This window comes from Acanthochromis polyacanthus, chromosome 8 (assembly GCF_021347895.1).
Source record: "Acanthochromis polyacanthus isolate Apoly-LR-REF ecotype Palm Island chromosome 8, KAUST_Apoly_ChrSc, whole genome shotgun sequence".
In the NCBI taxonomy this organism is placed as follows: domain Eukaryota; kingdom Metazoa; phylum Chordata; class Actinopteri; family Pomacentridae; genus Acanthochromis; species Acanthochromis polyacanthus.
The window spans coordinates 26,000,130-26,028,117 of NC_067120.1; the positions used below are offsets into that span (position 1 = coordinate 26,000,130).

A 27,988-nucleotide genomic window follows, 5' to 3' on the forward strand; every position below is an offset into this window, starting at 1 on the left:
GATTCATGAACATGGACCTTAACTGAGGCAAGGGAGGCCCTGCAGTTCTTTAGCTTTTGTTCTGGGTTCCTTTGTGACATCCTGGATGAGTCGTCACTGTGCTCTTGCGGTAATTTTGGTTGACCGACCTCTCCTGGGAAGGTTCACCATTGTTCCATGCTTTCTTCATTTGTGGATAATGGCTCTCACCATGGTTCACTGGAGTCCTAAAGTTTTAGAAATGGCTTTTTAACCCTTTCCAGAGTGATCGATGTCAATTACTTTATCTCATGTGTTGTAGAATTTCTTTGGATCGCAACATTTTGTTGCAGCTTTTTGAGATATTTTGGCCAACTTTATTTTTTCAGACAGGTTCTATGTAAGTGATTTGTTGATTGAACGGGTCTGGAGGTAATCAGGATTTGGTGTGGTCAGTAAAATTGAACTCACTTTCTAAAACATGTGATTAGCCACAGTTAATTCATGATTTAACAAAGTTGGCATTTACCTATCTAGCTATACATAGCTAGATGCACACGCATGCACACACACACACACACACACACACACACACACACACACACACACACACACACACACACACACACACACACACACACACACACACACACAGATAGATAGATAGATAGATAGATAGATAGATAGATAGATAGATAGATAGATATAAACTCTTTAGTGGCATCTCTTCAACATGTGAATAAAAAAGTAAGCTTATGAAGAAGTGAGAACACGCAGTTGATTTTAATTATGTTTGTTTCCCTATTAAGCGTTTGCAGCATTAGGTCCAGCAAAAACTAGCTTTTCACCATGACAACAAACCTTTTTTATAAACCGTAGTCATCAGCTTTGCTCTTCTCTTTAAGTTATAAGAGTAGTACACTTTAAAATAAATATCATAAAACACTTTTTTTTACAATAATCCTGAGATTGAAATCAAAAATAGCAATAGACTAACAGGACAAAAATTTCAGCTTGTCAGTCAGGACCAGAGATGTGACCAAAGCAGTGTGTTTTTTGTTTCTTTTACAGGGGCTCTGTACTTCAGCAAGTGAAAGTTTATATGAAACTAATGTGCAAATTTAAAATGCACATAAAACAGGATCACCAGTAAATATTAATAATGGAAACACTCAACTTAAAAGAATCTCAAAATTGTTGAAATGGTGCAACAAAAAGAACGTGCAATAGGAGCAGACTTGGAGAAGGATAGTCACAGATGAAATATCTGATATGTGTGAAGCAATAAGAATCTTATGACCTTCTTCACATTAACACACGAAGCTAACAGAAATATTTAGTGTTTTCTGAACTTTCATTGCTTCCTCTTCTTTTGCAGTGGTGTATTGGCATTGACTGAAGAATGAGCACAAACTGTACTTATGTCTGTGAACCAACTTCAGGTGTTCATCTAACGAAAGCAGACAATCTGCATTTTCTTTGTTGATTCTGTCAAAATCAGAATAAAATCTGGACCACATTTGAATTGAAATGTGGTTCTTACGTAGGTGGTTAAACTTGCCATCCTCAGCTTTCATTAGCTGTGGTGTTCTCATTCAGTTCACATGAACAACACGGGAATAATACTCATTTTAAAATGCATCACAGAGTACTAAATTTTAAGGGGTAGGTATGAATTAGAGTCTTGTTTTCCGTCATTTTGTACATAATTTCTATCAGGAACTATAACAATTTATCACCAGTTTAATTGGTAGGATCTGTGAATAGGGTGACATCACTCAAAGCAGTTTATCCAGATTATCTAAACCTCTTTGTTTGGAGGTCACACTGACAGTGAGTGCACTTGGCATACCTGCAATGCTTCCTTAATGCAAAACTGTCTTCACACAGCTACAGTAGTTGTGATAGGAAGCTTCCCTCTTAATAAAGCTATGTTTCCACCCCAGGAACATCTCTGGTCTCACAGGTCAGCAATCTCACATCCTGAGATCCAACTGAAAGATAAGGGACTAGTAATCACTAATGACTAATGATGCAAGAATTAGCCACCATTATATTAGAATAACTGAACAATAATCAGAGGACAGGAAAGCTCAGTTTCCCCACAGTCAAATGTCCTCAGTCCAACACAGGCTGAGACACTGAAGCCATTCAGGGTAAAGTCCAGGCCAGCATTGGGGGTCAGAGGTCAGGAGTTGGGGTCAGGTTGTATTCGGTCTGAGGGGCTACGACAGGACCCAGGGGTTGGGAAGTGTCCTAATGGCTTGTTTTGGTTTTTTTTTGAAAGGTGAAGTTCAAGGAAAGGGCCAAGTTTGGGGTCAACAGGCCTGAGTGGCAAATAGGGGAATCGTGGATTGGCCTCTGATGCTCTGGCAGCGCATCAGAGGACACTTGTACAAACGAAATGCCTGACTATCATCAGTGTATCATTTTGCTTGTCATAATGGCAAACTCCCCTGTGGTAAACCAAAGGGCATCTTCCATTTCAGAAGTGGCCACACACAAACAACATGCCGGTTAGTCAAAATCTAAAGGAGCATTTCACCCATTATACACATAGAAATCATTTCTTTTATACCCATTGATCCTCCTCAGTCGATGAAAACGGTTCTTTTAAGTTGTAAAAGTTTATGATTGTTTTACCAGATAGGGAGATTCTAGTGAAATGACTCAGTGCATCACGGGAAATGTAGGATCCAATGTTTCTGGAGCTTGACTCACTGCATAGATTTTGAACTTTATTTGTAGCTTTTCTCTGACAATTTTTTTGATCACCAGGGGATTCCTTTTAAGAAACTTTAAGCCAAAGGCAGAAAACTCCTGCAATTTAATAACTTGTACACTCATATTAATTAATCCTGAAAGACTAATCAAATAAAAACGCAGCTTCAGGCTTAGTGAACAGTTTTAACTGTCACCAGGATTTTTTGAAACACTAAATGCCCATAGGTGCATATTTTGATGCTGCTATCTTATAATATTTAATCTAACAAAGTGTAACATTAGTCTGATTTTAAGTGTAGTTTTCCTCCTGTCTAAATTCTGTCTCAGCTTCCTCTGCACAGCCCAGATAAAACGGTAGTGTGCACAAACACTGCACACATTTTAATTTAATCAGGTATTTTGATTCCCTGTAAAGCTATCAAATTTAAAACTGTTTAATTGAAAAATGTCAGAATCAGCATTCACAGTCCAGCATTTGTATTATGCACGATAAAGTGCTCAGCAGATACCAAAAAATAACATGAAGGACGCAGCCTCAGTGGTGGTGATGTTGACATCTTCGATAATGATAAGATTAGCAGAATTAAATAATTGAAGGGTACAAATGACTAAAATGATGCAACAAAAGAACTATATTGAGCAGATATAGAAAGAAAGTATTGGTAAGATTTAAAGATATTTTTTCTTAAAAAGCTTTTAAGGGTATGCTCAGAGTAAAAATACGAACTCCAGCACGTGAGACCGGGTTGAACTCCAGGGGACAAAAACAATATAAATTAGTATTTATCATTTAGCAATTTTACGGCAGCAATTATTATTAATTATGTATAATTAGAGTGAAGAAAGCGCAGAAATTATCATCATGAGGGTATAAGTTCCTAATTTATAAAAACTATTTTCCCTGACACCCGCAGTCCTTCTTAAATCTGCCTTCAGCAGACAGACGTTTAGTGTGACTTGTAATGGTGGAGGTCATGGGGTCTCAAGGTTTTTTTTTTCGGTGTGTTGGGATGAAGGGAACAGAGTCATTGTTAGGGTCTCTCAGGCTTGTGGGGGTGACGGTGCGCCAGCCGGATCATGCAGCTTCCTGATGTGTTTCTTCAGGTCAAAGTTCCTGCAGAAGCCCTTGCCACAGGTAGGGCAGGTGAAAGGCTTCTTGTCGTTGTGTGTGTGCATGTGGAAGGTGAGATTGTACACCTGGTGGAACGCTTTGCTGCAGATGGAACACTTGAATTGCTTCTCCCCGCTGTGCGTCAACTTGTGGTTCTTGTAGTTTCCTGCATTGGGTCAGAGGACAAGACATGGGGTCAGGATGAGAGCTAAAGACACTTACAGGACGACACTGAGATAACACTGAGCTCCCCTACATTTCCTAAGACTTTGTCTGTTGCCTTAATTTCATCAGCATTACAAGATCTGACTGGAAGTGAATAGAATGGTATTGTTAACTGCATTTTTACTACATTTGTGATCATACCATTAAATATTTTACTACTGTATTTAGAACAAGAAAAGCACTCAGAGAGCACAGTACTCCGCCAAGGCTGCTCAGTCATTGTATGACTTCTGACCAATGTAATCCTTAAAAAATGTGTAGCTCGCAGCAGTTGATTTGTCATAGGATTGCAATCATGTGTTCACTTGTTGTCATAGTTACAGTGACCCCGTGCCGCTTCCTTGCAATGATACAGAGATCTTTAACAAATCTGTGGATCCGGACTACCAGCTACATCACTGCCAAAGTTTAATCAGTTGGTCCTTGTGTCATTTCTGACCTTCCCTGAAAATTTCATCCAAATATGTTTGTCCGTTTCAGAGTAATGTTGCGAACAAACAGAAAAACAACCAAACCAGCGCTGATGGTCACAAAAGTCGGCCACATTCCTTGGTGGAGCAATGATCATAACGCTGTGCATGAGGAGCATGATTACTTTCTTGATTAATTGTTTTATCTATAATATGTAAGGAAAGTGTGAAAATTTAAAACTCAAACTTTAAACAGTGCATTGTTTTGCCACATCAACAGTCAAAAAACACAACACACACCATTTTTGATATCATAAATTACAAAAATAGGCATCAAATCTTCAGATTTGAGTGAGAGTGTCCACCAAATGCTTGACATTTTTGCTTAAAAGAATACAAAATTATTTTGCAATTAATGCATTATCACTATATTTGTTTACACCATTACCATACATTTTTAGGAACACCTTTTAATGTAATGCAGACACTAATATCACCACTGCCCACTACAGTCTCAATAATAAACAGTAAAGTAGAATCATCACATTTCCTTTTTTGATTTTTTTTTTTTTTTGGCTTTCTTAGGCAGGTTAGTAGAGAGGCAGACAGGAAAGTAGGGAGAAGATCTGTAGCCAAGAGCGTGAGCTGGAATCGAACTCAGGGGACTATAGCCCCTTATGAGGGATCCCCCGCTCAACCTGTTGAGCTACCTGGGCACCCAGATCATCACCTTTCTAAAAAAAAAAAAGGAAAATGTAGAACCTGCAAAATTTATAGTCGAGCAGCTATGTTGAATTGCTTGAGTGAAGAGGTGTTCCTAATAAACTGATCGGTAGATGGAGTTGCAGACGAATGCTTTTTTTTGTCAGGCAGCCAATCATTTAATCACTGGTGCTGCTGAACTTTGTTACAGCTTACAGATACACTACTGCTCAAAAATTTGGGGTCACCCAGACAACTTCATGTTTTCCATGAAAACTCACACTTTTGTTCATGTGATAACATAATTGCATGAGGGTTTTCTAATCATCAACACACAATGTACCATTACAACACAGGAGTGATGATTGCTGGAAATGGACATCTGTCCCCCTATGTAGATATTCCATTAAAAATCAGCCGTTTCCAACTGGAATAGCAATGGCAATGTGTGTGAGTTGTGAGCAGTCATTATATCATAAATAAAACAAACAAACAAACAAAAAACATAATAATGCAACAGGCCAGAAAAGGCCATCAGATATTCCCAGACTGTGGACCAAACAGTTTCTTTTTAGTATTTGTTTTATTAAGTGTCATTTAGTGTCATGTTCCTTCTTTCCTGCTGTGTTCTTTTAGTGTATCTGTAAGCTGTAACAAAGCTCAGCAGCACCATTGATTAAATGATTGGCTGCCTGACAAAAAAAAAAAACATTCGTCTGCAACTCCATCTACCGATCAGTTTATTAGGAACACCTCTCCACTCAAGCAATTCAACACAGCTGTTTGACTATAAATTCTGCAGCTTCTTCATTTTCCTTTTTTTTTTTTTTTTTTTTTTTAGAAAGGTGATGATCTGGGTGCCCAGGTTGCTCAACAGGTTGAGCGGGGAATCCCTCAAAAGGGGCTATAGTCCCCTGAATTCGATTCCGGCTCACAGCTCTTTGCTACAGATCTTCTCCCTACTTTCCTGTCTGCCTCTCGACTAACCTGCCTAAGAAAGCCAAAAAAAAAAAAAAAATCAAAAAAGGAAATGTGATGATTCTACTTTACTGTTTATTATTGAGACTGTAGTAGGCAGTGGTGATATTAGTGTCTGCATTACATTAAAAGGTGTTCCTAAAAATGTATGGTAATGGTGTAAAAAAAATATAGTGATAATGCATTAATTGCAAAATAATTTTGTATTCTTTTAAGCAAAAATGTCAAGCATTTGGTGGACTTTCTCATTCAAATCTGAAGATTTGATGCCTATTTTTGTCATTTATGATATCAAATGGTGTGTTGTGTTTTTTTTTAATTTTGACTGTTGATGTGGCGAAACAATCCACTGTTTAAAGTTTGAGTTTTAAATTTTCACACTTAGAAGACAGAGATATTTATACACCAGTATGATGCAAATGAAATTAAACATAAAGCAGGCCAAGGAGATGATTTCTTTATCTTTTTAATCATTCAGCTACCAAGATCCAGATAAGCAAGGACAGAATATGATAAATCACAAAATATATCACAAAAAATATCACAAAATAAATGGGGTATTTTGAAAAGGGAGTATAATAAAGTCATTGACAGACCTTTGCGATTTTATTTATTTATTATTAGACCTCAATTATTACAGAAGCACAATTACCCTTTTATTTTATCTGCTATTTCATACATTTAGTAATGTCTCTAAATATATAAAATATTTAAACAAATATGTATTTAATGTATTTAAATCTGTACTTCCACTAAAGCAGTAATTTCCGTAACATTAAATACATGATATCTGTTCACTTAATTCAGTCTGGTGCTAAATTCCTGAGTTTTAGAAGTGAACTGACCCAGATGTTACCAACTCAACCTTGGTTTTGCTTAAAAAAAAAACAACTTTGAAGTTAAAGCTTTAAGAACTGAATTCTACTGATTGTCAAAGTTACACAAATGAGAAGTGACAGGCCAAATGTAGTCATCTGAGAGGATAGTTAAGTCAATCAGGGAGACTAAATTCTCACTTCAGGAAACAAAATCAGAGGACTTAGCACACGAATGTGTATTTTTAAAAAATAGATTTTTCTAATTGATGGCAATTTTTTTCAAAGAAGTCAGATGTACCCCTGAAAACAGAACAAGTGAATATAAGTGGTCTTTCTTTTTCTGAGGCATTACATTACATTATTAGAAATATAATTTTAAAAAAACGACACGGCGTGATACGACGTGTTATCAGCTGCCTGGTATATAAAGTCTGCTTCATCTTTATCCACTGTGACATTTAAGTTGTGTGCACACATATTGTAAATAAACTAGTAATTATAGTTTCATAACAACATGTGTGCTAGTAGTGCTTTCATGCTTTTATGTGTTTGTATGTTAAATATTTCTGGATTTTAATGTAAGAAAATCCAGGCTTTTGTGCTTGCTGTACGTTTGAAATGTTGTCTGTGGTTTCCATGTGTGTGATTTGTATTTATTGATCTGTTTATCTGATTATCAAGAACAATTACACAAGTTTGTATCAGCAGAGCAAGTAATTTAGTTTAGCTGTACCAAGGCTGTCAGGATGAGCGGTCCAAGATACGACCAAAATCTTGTGGACGGCCTCCCAAAGCACCTAATTGAGGTGAAAATGTACAAGGAAATTTTAACCAAATAGTAGCTTTACCTGTTTGTATATTTTTGACTGAGCAGATTTTTTGTATATTTACAGAAGAAATAGAGAATGATGACTGATGTCGTACTTCCTCTAAGTACGGGGAAAACAACACCTGAAGATCCCGAGCCCGAAGCAAAAACACCAAATACTAAGTGTTTTCACCAGCTGTTACATCCTATAGCGTATTCACATTCTCTACAAGACTGTCATGATATACACTACCGTTCAAAAGTTTGGAGTCACCCAGACAATGTCATGTTTTACATGAAAACTCACATTTTTATTCATATGCTAAAATAATTACACAAGGGTTTTCTAACAATCAATTAGCATTTCAACACCATTAGCTAACACAATGTACCCTTACAATACAGGAGTGATGGTTGCTGGAAATGGGCTTCTGTCCCCCTATGTAGATATTCAATTAAAATTCAACTGTTTCCAGCTAGAATAGTCATTTATCACATTAACAATGTCTGGACTGTATTTCTGATTCATTTAATGTTATCTTCATTGAAAAAAAACCCCTTTCTTTCAAAGATAAGGGCATTTCTAAATCACCCCAAACTTTTGAATGGTAGTGTATGTATAGATGTATCATCTGCTCTAAGAAGAATAGCAGTGTGGGTTCTACTGCAGACTGTCCTCAGGGGAACATTAATGTGTATTCAGCATCAAACCTGCTGCACATTGGCACATGTTATCCTGACCGTTAAAAAAACAACAACATTTATATCTGTTCTGATTGAATCTTTGTTATTTAACTTGAGTTGCTTCAAAAAATTTATCAAAGTGCTGAGTGACAAGTATCATTACCAGCTGCTATTCAGCCAGAGTTCAGTCACTGATTGTGAAGGCCAATAACTGTCTTTCTGTAAGATGTTTACATCATTTAGTCCAAACCCTAAAGAAGTCCTCCTAATAAATCCAAGCACACAGATTTCTGCTGCATTCATAAGCACTGCTAAATGTGTGGAAAAAGATGTGAAAAAATGGCAGCATATGTGTGTGTTTTCTCTGGATTTATTTGCTGCAATTTTAAAAGGACCTAAAATAACATTAATTACAATTATTATCATAGGTTAGAAATTACAATAGACTCTGATGTATGAGCTATGCTATTAGTACTGTGTTTCAATCAATATATATACACAACTGGTCAAAAGTCTGAGGTCACCCAGACAATTTCATGTTTTCCATGAAAACTCACACTTTTGATCATGTGATAACATAATTGCACAAGGGTTTCTAATCATCAATCAGCCTTTTAACACAGTTAGCTAACACAATGTGCCATTACAACACAGGAGTGATGGTTGCTGGAAATGGGCCTCTGTACCCCTATGTCTTCCATTTAAAATCAACTGTTTCCAGCTAGAATAGTCATTTACCACATTAACAATGCCTAGACTGTATTTCTAATTCATTTGATGTTCTCTTCATTTTTTAAAAAAGATTTTCTTTCAAAGATAAGGACATTTCTAATTGACCCCAAATTTTTGAATGGTAGTGTATGTGTGTATGTTTTCTCTGGATTTATTTGCTGCAATTTAAAAAGATGAAAAATAACAATATAAACACGTAATTACAATAATAACTATTATTCTAGATTAGAAATGTTTAGAACACACTGTGATGTAGAATCTATGGTGTTAGTACAGGGTTTCACATATTAGCAAATCATGTAAACGCACATCCTGCTGAAGTCATTTGTTTCAGCTCCAGTTGTGCTACAGAAGAAGAATAAAGAAGAGAGAAAAAAGAAGATGCAGAACACAGACTATTTTTTTCCTGAACCTCCTCACCTTTCTGATGAAATCCTTTGCCACAAAACTCGCACACGAACGGTTTGTATCCCGCGTGGATGCGTGTGTGTGTGTTGAGGGTGGAGCTCCGGTTGAAGGCTTTCCCGCACTGGTTACACTTATGAGGCTTTTCCTAAGAACAGACAGGAAGGATTAAATAGCCAGACACTGAGGGGAATCCTTCGAAAATATTCAAGATACTCTGGGAAGTTTCTCACGATCATACACAAGGAAATAATTACAAATGGCCTCATAATTTCACAGATGCAATAATGTAATAATATTGTGGGGATTAGTTCCATTTTTAACCGGCAATTAATCACATTTGGACACAGTTGCTGTGACTGTGGTATCTATCTATCTATCTATCTATCTATCTATCTATCTATCTATCTGTGTGCGTGCGTATTTATATGCACTAAAACTGAGGGGGTGCGATCGTTAAACTCACAATATAGATTTTTTTAAAGGAGTTTTTTGTTCATTTGTTTGTTTCTTACAGGATCAAAAATTACAAACTTTGGAACAAATTTACTGTGGGCTCGGTTTTTGAAATAGAAATAAATACTGTCACGGTTTGTTTTATGTTTGTATGTTGCGAATGACCCCAGGAAGACCACAAACAAACAAACAAACCAAAACACCAAAAACAATCAAACAAACAAAACAAACAAACAACAACAACACAGAAATGGACAGTGTGAGAGTCACAGTGATCCAGACGTGGCCTCCAGGCCCGCCCACCACCCAGATATTAAAACACATGATTGGAGATTGTTTTCTGTTAAAGTGATTGACAGGTCAGCTGTAGGGAAATTTTAAAAAAAACACATTACCTGCTTTTCTGAGGCAGAATAAAATAAACAGAGTCGCCCGTTGTGCTACCTGTGCGCCAATGTGTCTTTTATTTTTCCCAGGTAGCTGGTTAAGCGGACGACCCATAAACAGGGGCTAAAGCCCCTGACTCAGCGGTCATGGGTTCTATTCCAGGTCATGGCCCGTTGCATCAGCTCTTCCCCCCATTCTTCTCCCTATTTTTCCTGTCTGCCTCTCAACTGTCTAATAAAGCCAACAAAAGGCCAAAATAAGAACTTTAAAAATAAAAGCAACAAATACCAAGTAAATAAGTATCAGTACAAATAAATAAACAGACTAGTGATACCTGACTGATCTACCATGACCTTCATTTAATGTTAAAACTGTCAGCAGGGAAATGCACTAAAAATTTTTTTTTTTTTTAAAAACAAAGGGGAAAAAAATTATCCGGTTCAGGTGATAGAGATTCATGCATCAAGGTGGGACATAGTGGAAATAGTAAGATGAGTATTATAAAGCAGGAATGAGTGGCTGAGGCCGCCTTGGTACCTGAGTGTGGATGATCTTGTGTCGGCACAACGTGCTTGCCTGCCGGAAACCTTTCCCGCAAACTTTACAAACGAACGGTCGCGCGCCAGTGTGCACGGGCATATGGCGTGTCAGATTGTAGTGCGCATTGAACACCTGAGCAAGACGGAAACACCACAGAGTGACAATAAGTATGAGAATAAAAATAAAATGCATTAATAATAGGATGAAAAACAGAAAGATCATATTTCCTTTTCAAACAATGACAAATGCTCTCCAATGAAAAGGAAGTTACTAGTAAACAACAAACAGCAATAACATGATAAGAACAAGAACAATAAAACTGGAATTATATAAATTATTAAATGTATTATGGTATTTTAAAAATATTACATTTTCATTATTTAATACACACACACACACACACACACACACACACACACACACACACACACACATATATATATATATAGAGAGAGAGAGAGAGAGACAGAGAGAGACAGAGATAGATAGATAGATAGATAGATAGATATAGATAGATAGATAGATAGATAGATAGATAGATAGATAGATAGATAGATAGATAGATAGATAGACTACAAAATACATAACATACTTCAACCAATTTTTTTAACCTCATATTCAAAAGACAATTGTAATTATTTCATATATATATATATATATATATATATATATATATATATATATATATATATATATATATATATATATATGAAAGAATTACAGTTGTCTTTTGAATAATATGCTGTAGTCTCAGGCCGCTTCACCTCCAGTTTAATGGTTTCTGAGGTGAAAAAACTGAACTGCCGCCCCCTTTAGTTATCAGATTGAGCCTAATTAAAGGGATCTACCGGGAGTCATTTAAAGGCCTTTGAATAAACTAATCGGCTCATTTAGAATAAACTGCACAACACGCATCATGAGACAAATAAAATCAAGTCCTAAACAACGCACCAGCTGGTACTGGATGTTTCCATGCATAATGTATAGCTGTTAAATCGCATTTAGATAGATTACGAAGATTAAATTCCTTTCGGGCGCCTTTTTGTTGTTACAGTAAATCTCTTTTTTTTTTTTAACTAAAAGATCATCCAGCGCTTCCACGTGCGGTAAAGAGCGGCTCAGTGTTTCAGACAAAGCTAATTCTGAAATCACGCAGGCACAATTCTGAAATCAGAAGCAAGTGAAAAAAATCCAAACATTTGTTTAAAAAACAACCTTAATTCATCCTTAAGAAACAAATACATTTATTCATTAATAATAGTTTATCCAAGTTTGTTTGACCAGCAAAATCTGTAAAAACGGTTATTTATTCATACTGAAGGAGTCCTACTAGGGTAACAAAAGTTCGATCCCTTTTAATATCCATCCTCCATGTCTTTTTATAAAAATCTTTAAATAGTAGCAAAGGCAGCCCGAAAACGAATGTGGATTTTTAAACTATAGACTGTTTCCAAATAAGTTACAGAAATCCTACAAAAAACAAACAAAAAATCAGAAATTAAAGCCTCTGATGTGATTATTAAAAAACAGTTTTCTAAAGTTTGCCGTAATTTGGTTCGGTTTTCTCCTGCTAATAAAGATTAAATTAAATAAAGCCTCCGTGCAGGGTGCTCACCTTGCCGCAAACCTCACAAGTGAAAACTTTGGGCTTGCTGCCTGGACAGGAGCCGTTCAACCGGGTGGCCGCCGCCGCAGCCACAGCGGAGCCCTTAAAGATCTTGTCGGTGAGGTGGTCCCGCTCCTTCATGTAGTGCTCGATCTGGCTCTGAGACAGCTCCTTGAAGGCCTGCACGCCGGACACCGGGTACCGCTCCCCGGCCTGCTGCAGGCCCGGCTTGCTCTTCTCCGCCAAGAAAGCTTTGTGCCGGGCGGTGAGCAGGTACGAGGCCATCGGGTGCAGGTTGACGAGGCCGGTTGACGGGGGACATGCACCGTTGTCCCCGCTGCAGTTCAGGTAGCACACAGTGCCCATGGTGGGGAAGGAGGATTGGTTCACCACCCGGGGTCTGAAGAGTTTGTACTGGCCTGTGGTTTGGCTCACAGTGGAGTCCTCCTGCTGGTTCTTATAGTTCAACCCAAAGCCCAAAAAGTCTGCGGGAGCCGGGAAAGAAGACGAGTCTAAGTGGCCCGGATCCAACCCGGTAATGCTGAGCCGGTGGCCCGGCTCATACCCGAGCGGCACCAGCGGGATCATGCAATGTAGCGAGGACGGACAGACATCGGGTTTCCCCACGGGAGCGGACTGGAACCAGCTGGGAAGCGGTATTGACTTGGGCTCGGGTGTCCTGGCCATAATCCGGTCGATGGAGAAAGCGAGAGGCTTGCTGCTGCTGCCGCCGGAGGTGAGCATGTCTGAGCCCGCGGGCTGGCTCCCAGAAGCCGGGGGGGAGCTGAGGATCCCCGCTGGGCGGCGGAGAGGACCGTCCATCACCTCTGCATACACCGCGCTGAGACAACAACAACTACAACTACAAGCTGCTGGAAAGAAGCCGGGGGTCGGTGTTGCTCCTTACTGGCCCGCAGGAAAGGGCAGCATCTGCCGGGAACCCCCTTTCCAAATCACCGGCGCTATTTCCCCTCTTATTGATGACAATCAGGGCGTCCGCGGCTCGCTCGATAACGGCGTGCGGAGAGCCGAGACCTTGCCGATCGTTACCGTCCAGGAAAGAGAGCGGAAAAGTAGATAATTTGCTCAATTCTTCTCCGTCGATTCTCTGCGCCTGTCGCCGCTGGAAGAGGAGGAGGAGAGGAGGTGGTTGTTCTTTACTTGGCAGGACTCCTGCTCAACTGGAAGGTACTTGGTAAATCCCGGGTCCCCTTGTGACTTTGCATGACATCATTTTTTTTTGAATCGCAATACGCCAGACGCGCAGCGGCCGCGAGGTCAGGAGCTTAGAGTTTTAGATCAGAATTTGGACGCGTCTTTGGAAACCAGCCCTTTTACGCACGGTCCAGAGAAGACCTAGAACTGCCGTGCAGGTGAACTTAAGACAGAAAACGGGTCGAGATATTGAGCAGAAAATGGATTTCAAGTCATCAGTGTCAGTCTTGGTGGGTTTCTGATCTCTCTATCCTCAAACGCTTTTCCTTTTACGCACCAGCTTTTTAGATGACAAGCGAGTCAGCAGCAAAAAAAGAGTCTTTTAGAAAGTCTTTTGACAGATATCTAGTAAAGAACCAACACGAAATGTAAATCCTGCACGCTCTCCTCTTATTAGGTCCTGTCTTTTTGTGCAGTCACAGGAACACAAACGTCTCTTTTACGCACAGAGCGCAGACTCAGCAGACCGAAACACAAATTCCACAGGATTGATCAGTGAAACTATCGGCGGAAAACCTACAGCAATACCTCCATGCTGTAAGTGACAGACGCCTGGAGGGAGAAGGTTTGAAGCTGACTGAGCTTAATTTGCCATTTGAAGGTTTGAACAAAAGATGGAATGAAATAAAAGTGAGGCCCCGAGAAGCGACATCACGATCACATGAAGTGAAGAAAATATGAAGAGCTCAGACTGATGTAGCTTTACTAGTATTACGTAACAATAATTAAGTTAAATTAATATATTTTTCATTGTAAAGTGTCCTTGAGTTCCTTGAAAGGCGCTTTAAATAAAATGTATTATTATAATAATAAAAAATTATTATTATTGCATTAAATTGAAAAAAAGTTAAAGTTTAAGATATTTTTCCCCCATTTGTACTAATCTGTAAGCACTGCTGGCAAATAAAGATTATTCTGACAGAGACCTTAATGAATGCCATTTCTTTTTGAAGATAATAAAGTATAGAGACAGACAGACAAATCATTTCCAATAAAAGCGCATTATTATGACAAAGCCGATGACATTTATTGACTGGTCATTATTACAAGCAGGATACAGAAATATCGTTTGCATGTTTGAAGAGGCCACAGCTCTCCGAGTCCGAACGAAGACGAACTCCATCGCTGAAGCCTCACAGTCATCTGCACTTTGATTCTGCCTGAAGGTTTTGCTTATATTTTAGCTTCAGTTCTATTTTACGCTTTACGTTAAGGCTTTATTTTCATGTTTTATTTCATTATTTTTTACCGCAATTTAATAAAATTCAGATAAATATGATTTCTCGATCTTTTATTGTATTGTATTACATATTATTAATAAGTATGTTAAAACTAAAATATCTGTTTGCAACTACACTGGAGAGTGTAATTAACAGTTATATGTGAGTATTTTTTTATTTCTAAATGCTTGGCTCGGGGGCAATACAACAACTACTACTATTACTACTACTACTATTATTACTACTACTAATAACAGTAATAATAATCTTAAGCTACATTATTTTTCTTTCTATGTATTTAGTATCAGAATTAAACTATCAGTCATTTGTACCACAAATAAGTATGAATATTGTAAATACAGATGCGCAGTATGGAAGGATGCTGCTATGATGTACAACATGACCAAGGAGCAAAAGACCAACACTGAGTATAAATTAACATCACAAGATGTGCCAATAACCATTTATTATTAATAATATTATTGTACATGCTGGAGCTACATTTACTACTTGTTGGGGGAACAGCTCAACTGATTTCCAGGGATGATTTCTTGTTTACCAGCAGCAGCAATAACAATAATAATAATATTAATAATAATAACAACAACAGCAATGATGATGATGATGACAATACTACTGCTACTACAACTAATAATAATGGTGATGACAAAAGTAATAATAATACAAGTAATAGTACCAGCAAAACAACAGCAACAATAAAAAAAATACACATATAATAACTGTTAATAACACACTGTAATGTAGTTTCATGCAGATATTGTAGTATTTTTAAGTACTAATTTTCAATACAATACAAAAGTTGATTGAAAAATTAATATTTCTCTGAATTTTACTATATTGCAATTACAGGACAGATAGGATGAATTATAATGTGATTTAAACAATTAATGAATAAAAATGATAATAATGATGACGACAACAATAACAATAACAATAATAATAATAATAATAATAATAATAATAATAATAATAAGAAGAAGAAGAAGAAGAAGAAGAAGAAGAAGAAGAAGAAGAATGTGTCCCCTGTGTTCTGTGGTGTCCCTGTCAGAGTTTCTGGGGAGCAGAAGCTGAAATGTCTTTAAGCCTACAAGATTAAGGTGAAATAGAGAGTAAGAACGTTTAAGGATTAAAATGATTGAGACAGATCAGGACAAACCAAACCAATATCATAGCCTGAATACTGCGATTTTAATATTAAAGGTTTAAAACCTCTGGGTGAAATTAAGGATGATTTTAAAGTGGGTGCTTCTTTAAGCTTAAAATCCAAAGAGAGAAGCTCAACAGAGATCTTCGCATTGTGCATATTGATGATGAAAGGGAGCTTTTAAAATTCCCCTAAAGCTGGTATAATTGAGATATAAATTATTCCTCTAACTTTACATGGTAGAAGAGCTGATTTATGTGATAGTCATCAATAGTGGACAGTAGTGACTGCCAGAGCTGTTAATATGGAATAACTGGGAAAGACAATAAACCTGCAAGGATTTCTTAGTTATCTCTCTTCTTTTTTCTCTATAAAGGATCTCTAGATCTTAAATTTCTTCTCTAAAAGCTCACTTCCAGGGAGTTTTGAAGATACAGAAAAAAATGACATTTATTCTTAATCCATTAAGTTTGATGTGTTCTTATTGAATAACATTTTGTTCCATGATCTGTATACTAGATTCAGCGTTACAGTTTTTGTGAGTGTTGTATATTAGAAAACAAAACAAGACAAAACAAACAACAACAACAAAAAAATCTATTCCTGCTCCACCGCTGGAACATTCTCAATGAACATGAAAAATGTTTCAATTTCCTCAGGACACGCAAGACTGAAAGCACAAACATTAGGAAATGATGCACATATGAAAACACATACAAAAATGAAAAACACATGTAAGAAGAAACATACAGTTCTCCTTTTTCTGTGTCTTTTTATATACATCTCATATTTGAAGGGAGTTTACCTTAGTGTTTGTGAATTCATGGTTGCATGTCCTTTAGGGATATTGTATGGTCGCAGTGTTTGTGAAACACAGCCTTCGAGTTTCCAAATCACACCTGTATAAATTACATTTTCTTGGACAAGGATTGGCTTCCGAAGTCGTCGTGATGTGACAAATCTGTCAAGCCTCAGATTTTTCCAAGATGAACTTAGAAAAAAAACTAACTCAAAAGAGAAGTAACATTCACCAAACGTATTTTCAAGTGGAGGAACTTTCATTTCTAAATGGAGTTTTAGAGAGCTTAAGTTGAGCTACTACATCTTTAGACCAAAGGTACAGGTACACTACCATTGAAAAGTTTGGGGTCACTTAGAAATGTCCTTATTTTTGAAAGAAATTCTTCGCTTTTCAATGAAGATAACATTAAATTAATCAGAAATACAGTCTAGACATTGTTAATGTGGTAAATGACCATTTTAGCTGGAAACAGCAGATGTTTAATAGAATATCTACATAGGGGGACAGAGGCCCATTGCAGCAACCATCACTCCTGTGTTCTAATGGTACATTGTGTTAGCTAATCATGTTGAAAGGCTAATGGATATTTAGAAAAGCCTTGTGCAATTATAGTACATGAATAAAAGTGTGAGTTTTCATGGAACACGTGAAATTGTCTGGGTGACCCCAAACTTTTGAATGGTAGTGTACATGCATATGTGTTCTGTAATTTAGAGTGACAGTCATAGTCGTTCAGACATTCTGGGTATTAATCTGCAAGAGATATTAGTGAGCTCCAGCAAGGATGTGGAGAAATACGGCCGGGCTCAGAGTCAGTGTTCCAGTTAATTCCAAAAGAATTGAGGTCAGAACTCTTGGTAGGATAGTCAGGTTTGTCAGAAATCTTAAATCTAAACTATATAGAGGTATCATTCCCAGATAGCAAACTATGGGTGAATCAATGTCGAATCTATGTTGAGACCTAACGTCGAAATTATACAGAAAGCGCAAGGTTGATAAAATGTTGAGTCAACGTTTGCTTTTCAACCATAAATCACACTTTACCCAGATAGCAAAAGATGTTAAATCAATGTTGAATTAGGATTAAGAAGGTTGAATTGTGGTTACGGTTGAAGACTGATGGTTGGATCAACGTTGATTCAACAACATTTTGTCAACATTGAAGTTTGTGTTTAAAAGATACCATTGAATCTACATTGTATTTTGGTTTCACTAAAATGTTTGACAGGTCGATGTTTAATTAATGTTGAATCTATGTTTGCAAACATGTAATCTATGTAAGCAAACGTTGACTCAACATTTTATCAACCTTGCGCTTTCTGTATAATTTCGACGTTAGGTCTCAACATAGATTCAACATTGATTCACCCATAGTTTGCTATCTGGGTTGAGTGGGTACTTAATACACCGAAACATGAAACTAATGTTAAGTTTGATTTGGAGTGAAAATACAGTGAAATATAAACAGATGCTGTAAACACTGCTGCTTGAAAAACACTTTTAATAGTGACACTCAGATAAGACACCTGAACAAAACAGGTGCACAATAGGACAATAGAAATATACTTCTTCATATAGGTTTTTGTCCTTCAGTTTTTTCCCTTTTGGAACTGCACTGACACAAACCGGTTCGGACAGTTGAAACAAACGGCAGGGTGTTGCACACAGTCGATCAGAAGCTTACACGGAATTTACAGGTCAAATTATTGTCTCAACAACAACAACAAGCAAACAAACTAGTGAGTGGATGCACAGCAACAATGAGCTGCTTCGCTTGCTTACTTCTGGTCAGGTTAAGCACATTAATCAGATGAAAATCAGATCCACACTCTCTCCTGTTAAAAACTCGAGACTTTTTCAGTTTATTGGCAAGACTTTGATCAATGCAGGGTATGATGCACAACAGGCAGTACGACCATATCACTCTACAGTTCAATATTCTTTACAACAGTAAATATCACAATGAACAGAGATGACAGCAGATTTACAACTGCATCAACATGTACTCACGTTTGCAAAAATTATTCCCCAAACTCTGAGTTTTGCTTTCAGATACTGATTAGAACCTTGTTGCATTGAAAGTGAATCTTTGTGGTTTTTGCATGGACCTATGTAAAATGTATAGAACCTGCAAACCTGTTTCAGCGATATTTTATGTTACAGTCAACAACCACCCTGGAAATGGGTGATGTGTTTGTATCTTTTACCACCTAAAGCCACCAATTTTAAGTAGCGGTGAGGACATTTCCAATTGCAGAAGGTGCAGCAGTACAGCAACATTTCATTAGCTCAGGCTTGTAAGAGTTTGTCTTAAGATCTGACAATCAAACACTAAGCTATTAAATACAGGTTGTTTCATTGTTGTGACTGAAAGCTCAACTGTACTGCCAGGTAAAACACTAAAGACTGATTCTGCACATCCTTTTATTACATTCTGCAACTAGCCTAGTTGCGCAAGACAACCCACGGCAACGAATTTAATTCTCTGCCAGGGTGGGTCTAGTTACTCTCCATAAGGCTCGAGGCTGGATTCTTCTAAAACTGGCCGGATGAATCACCATGAAGTGTAGAGTCAGAAGACGGGCGTAACTAAGTGATGACAGAGGCGCGACGATTCTGACAGAAACAACCGGCGCACAATAAACAGTTATCTTTCGACTCAGCTTCGGCCACAGCCCTTAAAGATTTGAAGCTAAAATTCAACTTGAAAGATAAATAAAGGATGGCACTGAAGTGTTTCATTGAGAAGAAAGACGTATTTGGACTTATGCCGACGGGATATGGCAAATCCTTAATATACCAGTTGGCTCCGCTGGTTGGGAAGCTAATGGGACTTAGCCACAATCCGCCGGCGCTCTAGGAACTACGTCAGCCTATTCGTTGCACTGATTGGTTGTATACCTACCCAATTGCTGCAGAGTGATTTGAAAGACAACCTTTTAGCCCGCCTCCCTCCCTGTCGAGCGGCCCTAGACCCTTGTGCCTTCAGAACATGGGTCTAGCGCGGCTAGACTATTCTACAACACTTATGAGACTTGAATGTGAATGTTCAATATATGTTACCCTATCTGTGCATTGCTGCAAAAGCATGGGAACTTTGAAAAGTAAATTAAAGGATTCCTCTGTATCACTAAAATATGTATCAAATTTCTATACATTTCACCATCAAGTTACAATATCCCTCAATGGAACTGGAGGCCTAAAAGCCTAAGATATGGATGTTTCAAATCAAATGCCCAGGTCAAACTAATGTGGAAAGAGAAATGGTAGGAAGAACTATTATAACTATTTAGATGATCTGACTTTCATGAAACTCCAGGTGGCTTTCCACACTGCAGGAACTTTATGCGAGATACTATGTGATTTGAGGTTTCTCTGAGTATACCCAATCAACTTTATTTCCTTCAACTTTAAGCTATCCCTCTTTGAAATGTGGCCACCAAAACAACAACAACAACAGCAAAAAATAAATAAAAAATCAAAAAACAACAGTCTGCAAGTTCCTGCAGTGGAAAACAGCCTTACTTAAACAAGTAGTTTATAGAATCAAGATAACTTGTTGATTCCTGCATAGTTGATCATCTGACTACACTTGTTTGTTGGCCTATTTGACTCTACTATAATCTCAGCCCTCAGAAGTTAATAGGACAATATGATGTTGAACAAACAATGACAAAAACCCAGAGGCTGAGAAAACAAAGATTTGGGCAAGTTTTAGCTATGAAAACACATGTTGAGGTTTGACAAAGACATGTCAACAGAAAGTTTGGCACTTGATGCATACACTGCACATAGAATTGTCCAATATATATATATATATATATATATATATATATATATATATATATATATATATATACACACGTGGACAAAATTGTTGGTACCCCTCAGTTAAAGAAGGAAAAACCCACAATTCTCACCGAAATCACTTGAAACTCACAAAAGTAACAATAAATAAAAATGTATTGAAAATTAAATAATCAAAAACAGCCATTACTTTTGAATTGTTGATTAACATAATTATTTAAAAAAACAAACTAATGAAACAGGCCTGGACAAAAATGATGGTACCTCTATAAAAGACTGAAAACTATTTGACCAGAGTGACATGATTAACTCAGGTGTGTCATTTAATTGACATCACAGGTGTTTCCAAACTCATAATCAGTCAGTCTGCCTATTTAAAGGGAGACAAGTAGTCACCCTGCTGTTTGGTGAAAAGGTGTGTACCACACTGAACATGGACAACAGAAAGCGAAGGAGAGAATTGTCCCAGGACATCCGAAAAAAAATTATAGACAAACATCTTAAAGGTAAAGGCTATAAGACCATCTCTAAACAGCTTGAAGTTCCTGTGACAACAGTGGCTCATATTATTCAGAAGTTCAAGACCCACGGAACAGTAGCCAACCTCCCTGGACGTGGCCGCAAGAGGAAAATTGATGACAAATTGAAGAGACGGATCGTTGGAATTGTATCCAAAGAGCCCAGAGCAACCTCCAAAGAAATTAAAGGTGAACTCCAAGGCCAAGGTACATCAGTGTCAGATCGCACCATTCGTCGTTGTTTGAGCCAAAGTGGACTTCATGGGAGACGACCAAGGAGGACACCACTGCTGAAAAAAATTCATAAAAAAGCCATACTGGAATTTGCAAAAATGCATGTTGACAAGCCACAAAGCTTCTGGGAGAATGTCCTTTGGACAGATGAGACCAAACTGGAGCTTTTTGGTAAGGCACATCAACTCTATGTTCATAGACTCAAAAACCAAGCATACGAAGAAAAGAACACTGTCCCTACGGTGAAACATGGAGGAGGCTCAGTAATGTTTTGGGGCTGCTTTGCTGCATCTGGCACAGGGTGTCTTGAAAGTGTGCAAGGTACGAGGAAATCTGAAGACTATCAAGGCATTCTGGAGAGAAATGTGCTGCCTAGTGTCAGAAAGCTTGGTCTCAGTCGCAGGTCATGGGTCTTCCAACAGGACAACGATCCAAAACTCACAGCCAAAAACACCCAAGAATGGCTGAGAGAAAAGCGTTGGACTATTCTAAAGTGGCCTTCTATGAGCCCAGATCTGAATCCCATTGAACATATGTAGAAGGAGCTGAAACATGCCATTTGGAGAAGACACCCATCAAACCTGAGACAACTGGAGCTGTTTGCTCATGAGGAGTGGGCCAAAATACCTGTTGACAGCTGCAGAACGCTCATTGACAAATACAGAAATCGTTTAATTGCAGTGATTGCCTCAAAAGGTTGTGCAACAAAATATTACGTTATGGGTACCATCATTTTTGTCCAGCCCTATTTCATTAGTTTGTTTTTTTAAATAATTATGTTAATCAACAATTCAAAAGTGATGGCTGATTTTGATTATTTAATTTTCAATAAATTTTTATTTATTGTTACTTTTGTGAGTTTCAAGTGATTTCAGTGAGAATTGTGGGTTTTTCCTTCTTTAACTGAGGGGTACCAACAATTTTGTCCACGTGTGTATATATATATATAAGGGAACATAAAGGTAAAGGGGTTGATAGCTAAAGCGGGATATATCTCCAAAAAACTACATGTCAGGACTACAGGGTCGATGAAGATTCTGCATGAGAATTGCAAAAAGTGATTGGCTTTGTGTTTTTGGACAAAATCCAGCGTACAGGGCCCCAAGCAAGGGGATGTTGGTCAGGCAGTTGAGCTGTATAAAATGTCTGTCAATGGTAAGTTATCTCAAAAACTACCATCCATAATATTTATGACAGACATTTGTGGTCCCCACACAATGAAGCCTAATTATCTCACTACTTTCTTATACCACCGCAACGGGAAGGTCAACAAGAATGTGTGCGGCGGCAGCGGCGCAGCGACTTCCAATCGCTGGGCTGTTTACAATCGTCGTTATCAAGCTATCGTTAACGTCGTTACCATCTCGTTGTTACCATCTCGCGGGAGTATCAGCGACAATAAAGTGTTCAAACTTGAAATGAAATTGGCGGAAATCGGCGGATCCGCGGAAAATTCCCATCCCTGGACTCTACACTTCATGGTGATTCGATTACAGTACTGTACATGACTGCTCTCACTGAGTGGCAGCTCGCATTCAGCGCGGTGGATATTAGCAGCCGTTCGATATTACGACTCGCCGACCATAAACATACCTCACCCCCCCAAAAAAAATTTTCTCCTCGAATTTAGACGATTCACAAGAATGACCCTGGTATGATAAAATCTGCGGAATTCCGCAGATCCGCGGAAAATTCTCATCCCTGATTTACCCACCACTGTAACAATGTCAGACTACATTTGTTTGGTCATTATTTGCATGACCACAAGTTGTCAGGGTCGGCTCTTAGGAAAATGTAAAGTGTGACCAAAGCTGCTGTTTCATGACAATGACCGTGGGTTGTAACGACTACTGCAGCATCCCGGGGATAAAGTAGAGAGTAACATATAACATTAGGTAACTTTACAATTTCAAGCTTTTTGTTAAGTAAAAATACATTTCTTTTCTTGACTTAACTTCTGTTGCTGTCAAAAAATGGCAGCAAGGTTGCTCAGAGTCTGCAGGCTCAGAGCATCTTGAACATTAAGCTACAGCTGTGGGTGAAAACATAGCAGAAAGGAGCTGTAATCGCTGAGCTCAACTGTACAAAGTGACATCAATCAGAGTATGGCTGCATGTCAAGAGGTTGGGGCTTTCTGTCCTGCAGGTGAGAGAGGATGATGAAGTTTATCTCAGCACCATCCAGAAAATCTGGTTCAGATGCCTCACCTCGACTTCCTGTTTGTCATACATTCTGACTCGGGCGTATACGTTCTAACACGTATATACAGCAGTTTCTGGGGAATTAGCATGATGGGATATGCTACTACCTGGGTTTACTTCCTTACCTGATCAGGACTTTCAGATGTGACATGATATTACTTGCTGCACATGTACATTTTATTTTACTGTTCCCACCGGTAATCTGTTTAAAGAGAAAAAATAAGTTTTTTAATTTCAAACTTCTGCATCATAAATCTGCCGGTAGCTGAAAAGTACTGAGAAAATGATTTAATGTATTTCTGGTTTTGGTTCACAGGAGTAAAGACACAAACAAACAAAACAGCATATTGTTTAATTTGTGTAAAGGATTTAGGTAGCCAAATTGTATAATTCTCATCTGTCTTCTGTTTGTGCACAGATCACTCCTCTGTGGTTAATTTACAAAGCTGCATAACACCTATAACAATATATTGTGATTACTGTAACCACACGGCAGTACTGGAAATTTTTTTTATTTCTGGCAAACAGCTGTAATTAATCTATGGCAATGCCACCAAAAAGTTGTAGCATGGTCATAATTTCATAGGCTCATCTGTTTTACTTACGGTGGACTTCCACTTAACTTTGTGGAAAATCTGAGTGGGCTGTGGCTTATCCCAGCTAGCACAAGTTGTTCTTCTCTGTCAAAGTTTATTTGTACATTACCATTCAAAAGTTTGGGGCCACTTAGAGATGTCTTTATTTTTGAAAGAAATAATTTTTTTCACTGAAGATAACATTAAATGAATCAGAAATACAGTCTAGACCAGGGGTCGGCAACCCGCGGCTCCGGAGCCGCATGAGGCTCTTTCAGCCCTCTGTTGTGGCTCCCTGTAACTTTGGAAAATAAATTGTGGTGCCTTTCAGGCGCGTTTCAATGCATTTTGATATAGAGAGCTTTATTGTGAAATTACCGCTCTTATTTTGACGTGTCACTCCACCGGATGGGCTGCGGTTTTCCCCTGGGACATGAGAGCGCAAAGTTGATGCAGAGAAGATGGAGAAGCAACGCCTGTAGTTTCACATTGTTTTGTACTCAAGAATGGCAAGCCTGTATATTAAAGCTCCACTCCAAGAAAGACACGTCTTGTCTTTGAGTCAAAAGTACTCATGAGTACTATGGTAAACTACGGATAATTGTCTTGCTCAGTATCTACTCTTTGATAGGGTAATACACGTTACTGGCAAGAACACGTCCAGCATCCAGGCAGCAGGTCAGAGAGTCAGAGGAGTGTCGTCTTGGAAAATAGGGCAGTGACTTACCAGAGAAAAGTTATTAGCTTAAGACAGATTTTACAAGTTAAATAGACATTCGCAAAATATTGATTTCCAGCTAACATTACGTAACATATGAGGTCCAGGAGCAAAAATGACATTAACCAAGTAAGATAAATATTAGTGGTAGGACACGATTAAAAAAATGAATCTATCTAATTAGAGGCTTTGTAATTAATTAATCACGACTGATTAACAAGGGCATAGAGGTAAAAAAGCGATATATGCAGTGTTGTCTTCATTAACCACGCCTGACGAACGTCAGCGGGGTTACTGCATTCGGTGCGGTATCTGGCTGGCTGGGTAAGTATGTATGTGTGTATGTGGCTATGTCCGTTCCGATATCTCTGCAAGTGCTGAAGTCAGGATAATCAAACTTGGCACTGAAGATCAGTCTAAGGTCCCCTGCTCAGTTGTGGAGTTACAGGTCAGCAGATCAAGTAGGAAGGGAGATACGTACGATGATCAAAAGTGATACATATTGCATCATTTGTATAGGGAGGACAGGGTTTTCGCCAGTAGAGGGCGTGGTTCTGCCCTCTACTGAGGGCTCGTCTAGTTTTAAATGCCAAAAGGATTTTGCAGCTCCTGGTGTTTTCTTTTCTGTGGGAAACAGGTCGAAATGGCTCTCTGAGTGTTAAAGGTTGCCGACCCCTGGTCTAGACATTGCTCATGTGGTAAATAACTATTCTAGCTGGAAACAACTGATTTTTAATGAAACATCTACATAGGGGTAACCATCACTCCTGTGTTCTAATGGTACATTGTGTTAGCTAATGGTGTTGAAAGGCTGATTGATGATTAGAAAAGCCTTGTGCAATTATGTTAGCACATGAATAAAAGTGTGAGTTTTCATGGAAAGCATGAAATTTTCCCGGTCAGCGCAAACTTTTGAACGATAGTGTATATCATGACAGTCTTGATGTAGTCATTCTTTTGTAAATATATAAAAAAAATCTGCTCAGTCAAAAATATACATACAGCTAAAGCTAATATTTGGATAAAAGTCCCTTGGCCATTTTCACCTAAATTAGGTGCTTTTGGAGGCCATCCACAAGCTTCTGGTTGTGTCTTGGACCACCTGTCCTGACAACCTTGGTGCAGGTAAACTAAATTACTTGCCTTTCTGATACAAACTTGTGTCTGCTTCACAGTCCACAAAGTCTTGATAGGCTTTAAGTGAGGACTTTGGGGGACCAGTCCAAAATCTTAATTCTAGCCTGATTTAGACATATCCTTGCCACTTCTGATGTGCAGTTGGGGTCATTGTCTTGTTGGAAGACCCACTTGCATCTAAGATCCAACCTTCTGGCTAGCGAGTTTCAGTTTTTCTGAAGAATATGGAGATAATCTTCCTTCTTCATTGCTACAGTTACTTATTATTAATAATAATAAGTAATTATTATTATTATTACAGTTACAGTTACTGTGTAAAATACCAGTTCAATTGGCACCAAACAGCCAAAGAGCATGATACTATGATGACCATGCTTGACGGTAGGTATGGTGCACTTGGTGATGCAAAACACACTGTTTTTCAGCAGCTTCTAATTCATTGCAGATGTGCTTTTTGTTGATTCTTGGCTGACTCTTGACCATGATGACCACTTGTCTGTCAGCAGCAGGTAATAGCTTGTGCTTTCTTCCTGATCATAACAGTGACACAACTGTATCATGCACTTTATACTTAGAAACAGCTGTTGCACAGATGATTCTTGGATCTGTAGCTGCTGTGAAATTAAAATTGCTTTCTATGTCACCAAAACTGGTAGTTTAAGTTGCAGTATGTATATTTTTGGCCAAGGAGATTTTGTTATATTTCCTGAAGATCAATAAATCTTTGAAAACACCAAAATGATGATTGTTTTTGTGATTAAAAAAAAGGACACATGATTCCATCGTAGAAAATTCAGAGTTGCCGGAGTACTCAAGACTGCCCAGATATACATGGTCATGCATACATAAAACTAGAATTACTATAAAAACTGCATAAAATGTATTATTTTTTGCAAAACAGGCAAATAGCGAACATTCTAGCAAACCTGTCTCATATACACAAACCTTGCTGCTAATTCACAGCAACATTGCCAAAGGTTGCCCATAAATGTTTGTCAGAAACCATTGTTTTTGACACCCCAGAGATACTATTTTTGGAAAAGATTATCTGGCATGTTTGTCACTAATGGCAAAGTACTTAACAGAAGGTAACAAGAAAGAACGTAAGTTGTAATGTCATGTGATTGAGTAAAGGGAAATTTACTTAAGTGGGAAATTGCATCAACATGGCTTGCTTGCTAGCATAAGCATTATTTCCTGTTGGTTGTCTGCTAACTTTATTTGACCACATTATGAAAACAATATTAACTGTGTAGGTCCAGCTTTGTTTTAGTTTAGATGTTGCTATGAGTCACTAGAGAACAGATTTTGGGTGATCACTTAACTGTTTCATCAAGCAGGCTACAGGTAACTCTTGTTGACTAAATATTAGCCTGTCCCAGTTACCGGGAATTACCATTTTCTTCTAGTAATTCTGACCAACCTTGTCCATTTGTCAGGAATGCAACAGCAGTTTTGTCCAGCATAAATCTATTTATCTTTATTCTCAGCAATCATATTATAACATATTATAACATTGGTTAGCTTTTGTTCCAGCTTTGTGTGAAGTTGGTGAATTGCAAAAACAGTATGACTAACTGTGATGGAAGGTCCCGATCTGGCAGAGAGGATGGTAATCAAGTACTAACAGGGTGTGTGAAAGGAGGTGTGATATGTGTGTGTTTAGTCATCTTCCTCATCACTGTCTCTCATGCTGATGCCCTGCAGGCCGCCACCCGCCTTAACGGCCACTGTCGCTTCCTCCACTGTCAGCCTGTTGTAGATGGTCTCGTAGCTCTTGTTGTTCAGCGTGCCATCCAGAACACCCTGCAGCCTGAAGTCACGGTAGGTTTTCTGTCGAGGTGGGAAGGTG

General features: G+C 38.2%; 2 protein-coding genes across 7 annotated transcripts in view; both read right to left on the reverse strand.

The window, feature by feature from the left end:
• Positions 1 to 722: 722 nt before the first annotated feature.
• Positions 723 to 15,003, reverse strand: fezf1 (FEZ family zinc finger 1). Its single transcript, XM_022211188.2, has 4 exons — positions 12,554 to 15,003; positions 10,936 to 11,070; positions 9,571 to 9,703; positions 723 to 3,959 (listed from the first exon to the last, which is right to left on the reverse strand). The coding sequence occupies exons 1-4, from the start codon at positions 13,364 to 13,366 to the stop codon at positions 3,724 to 3,726; spliced, it is 1,317 nt and encodes a 438-aa protein (XP_022066880.1). The 5' UTR covers positions 13,367 to 15,003; the 3' UTR covers positions 723 to 3,723.
• A 3,427-nt stretch (positions 15,004 to 18,430) lies between these two features.
• cadps2 (Ca++-dependent secretion activator 2) overlaps positions 18,431 to 27,988 on the reverse strand; it is a 561,419-nt gene continuing 551,861 nt past the window's right edge. For all 6 annotated transcript variants that reach the window (XM_051951549.1, XM_051951548.1, XM_051951546.1 and 3 more), the window contains one exon: positions 18,431 to 27,969. In XM_051951549.1, coding sequence (XP_051807509.1) covers positions 27,799 to 27,969 — 171 coding nt within the window. In that variant the 3' untranslated portion in view covers positions 18,431 to 27,798. The remainder of the gene's footprint in view (positions 27,970 to 27,988) is intronic.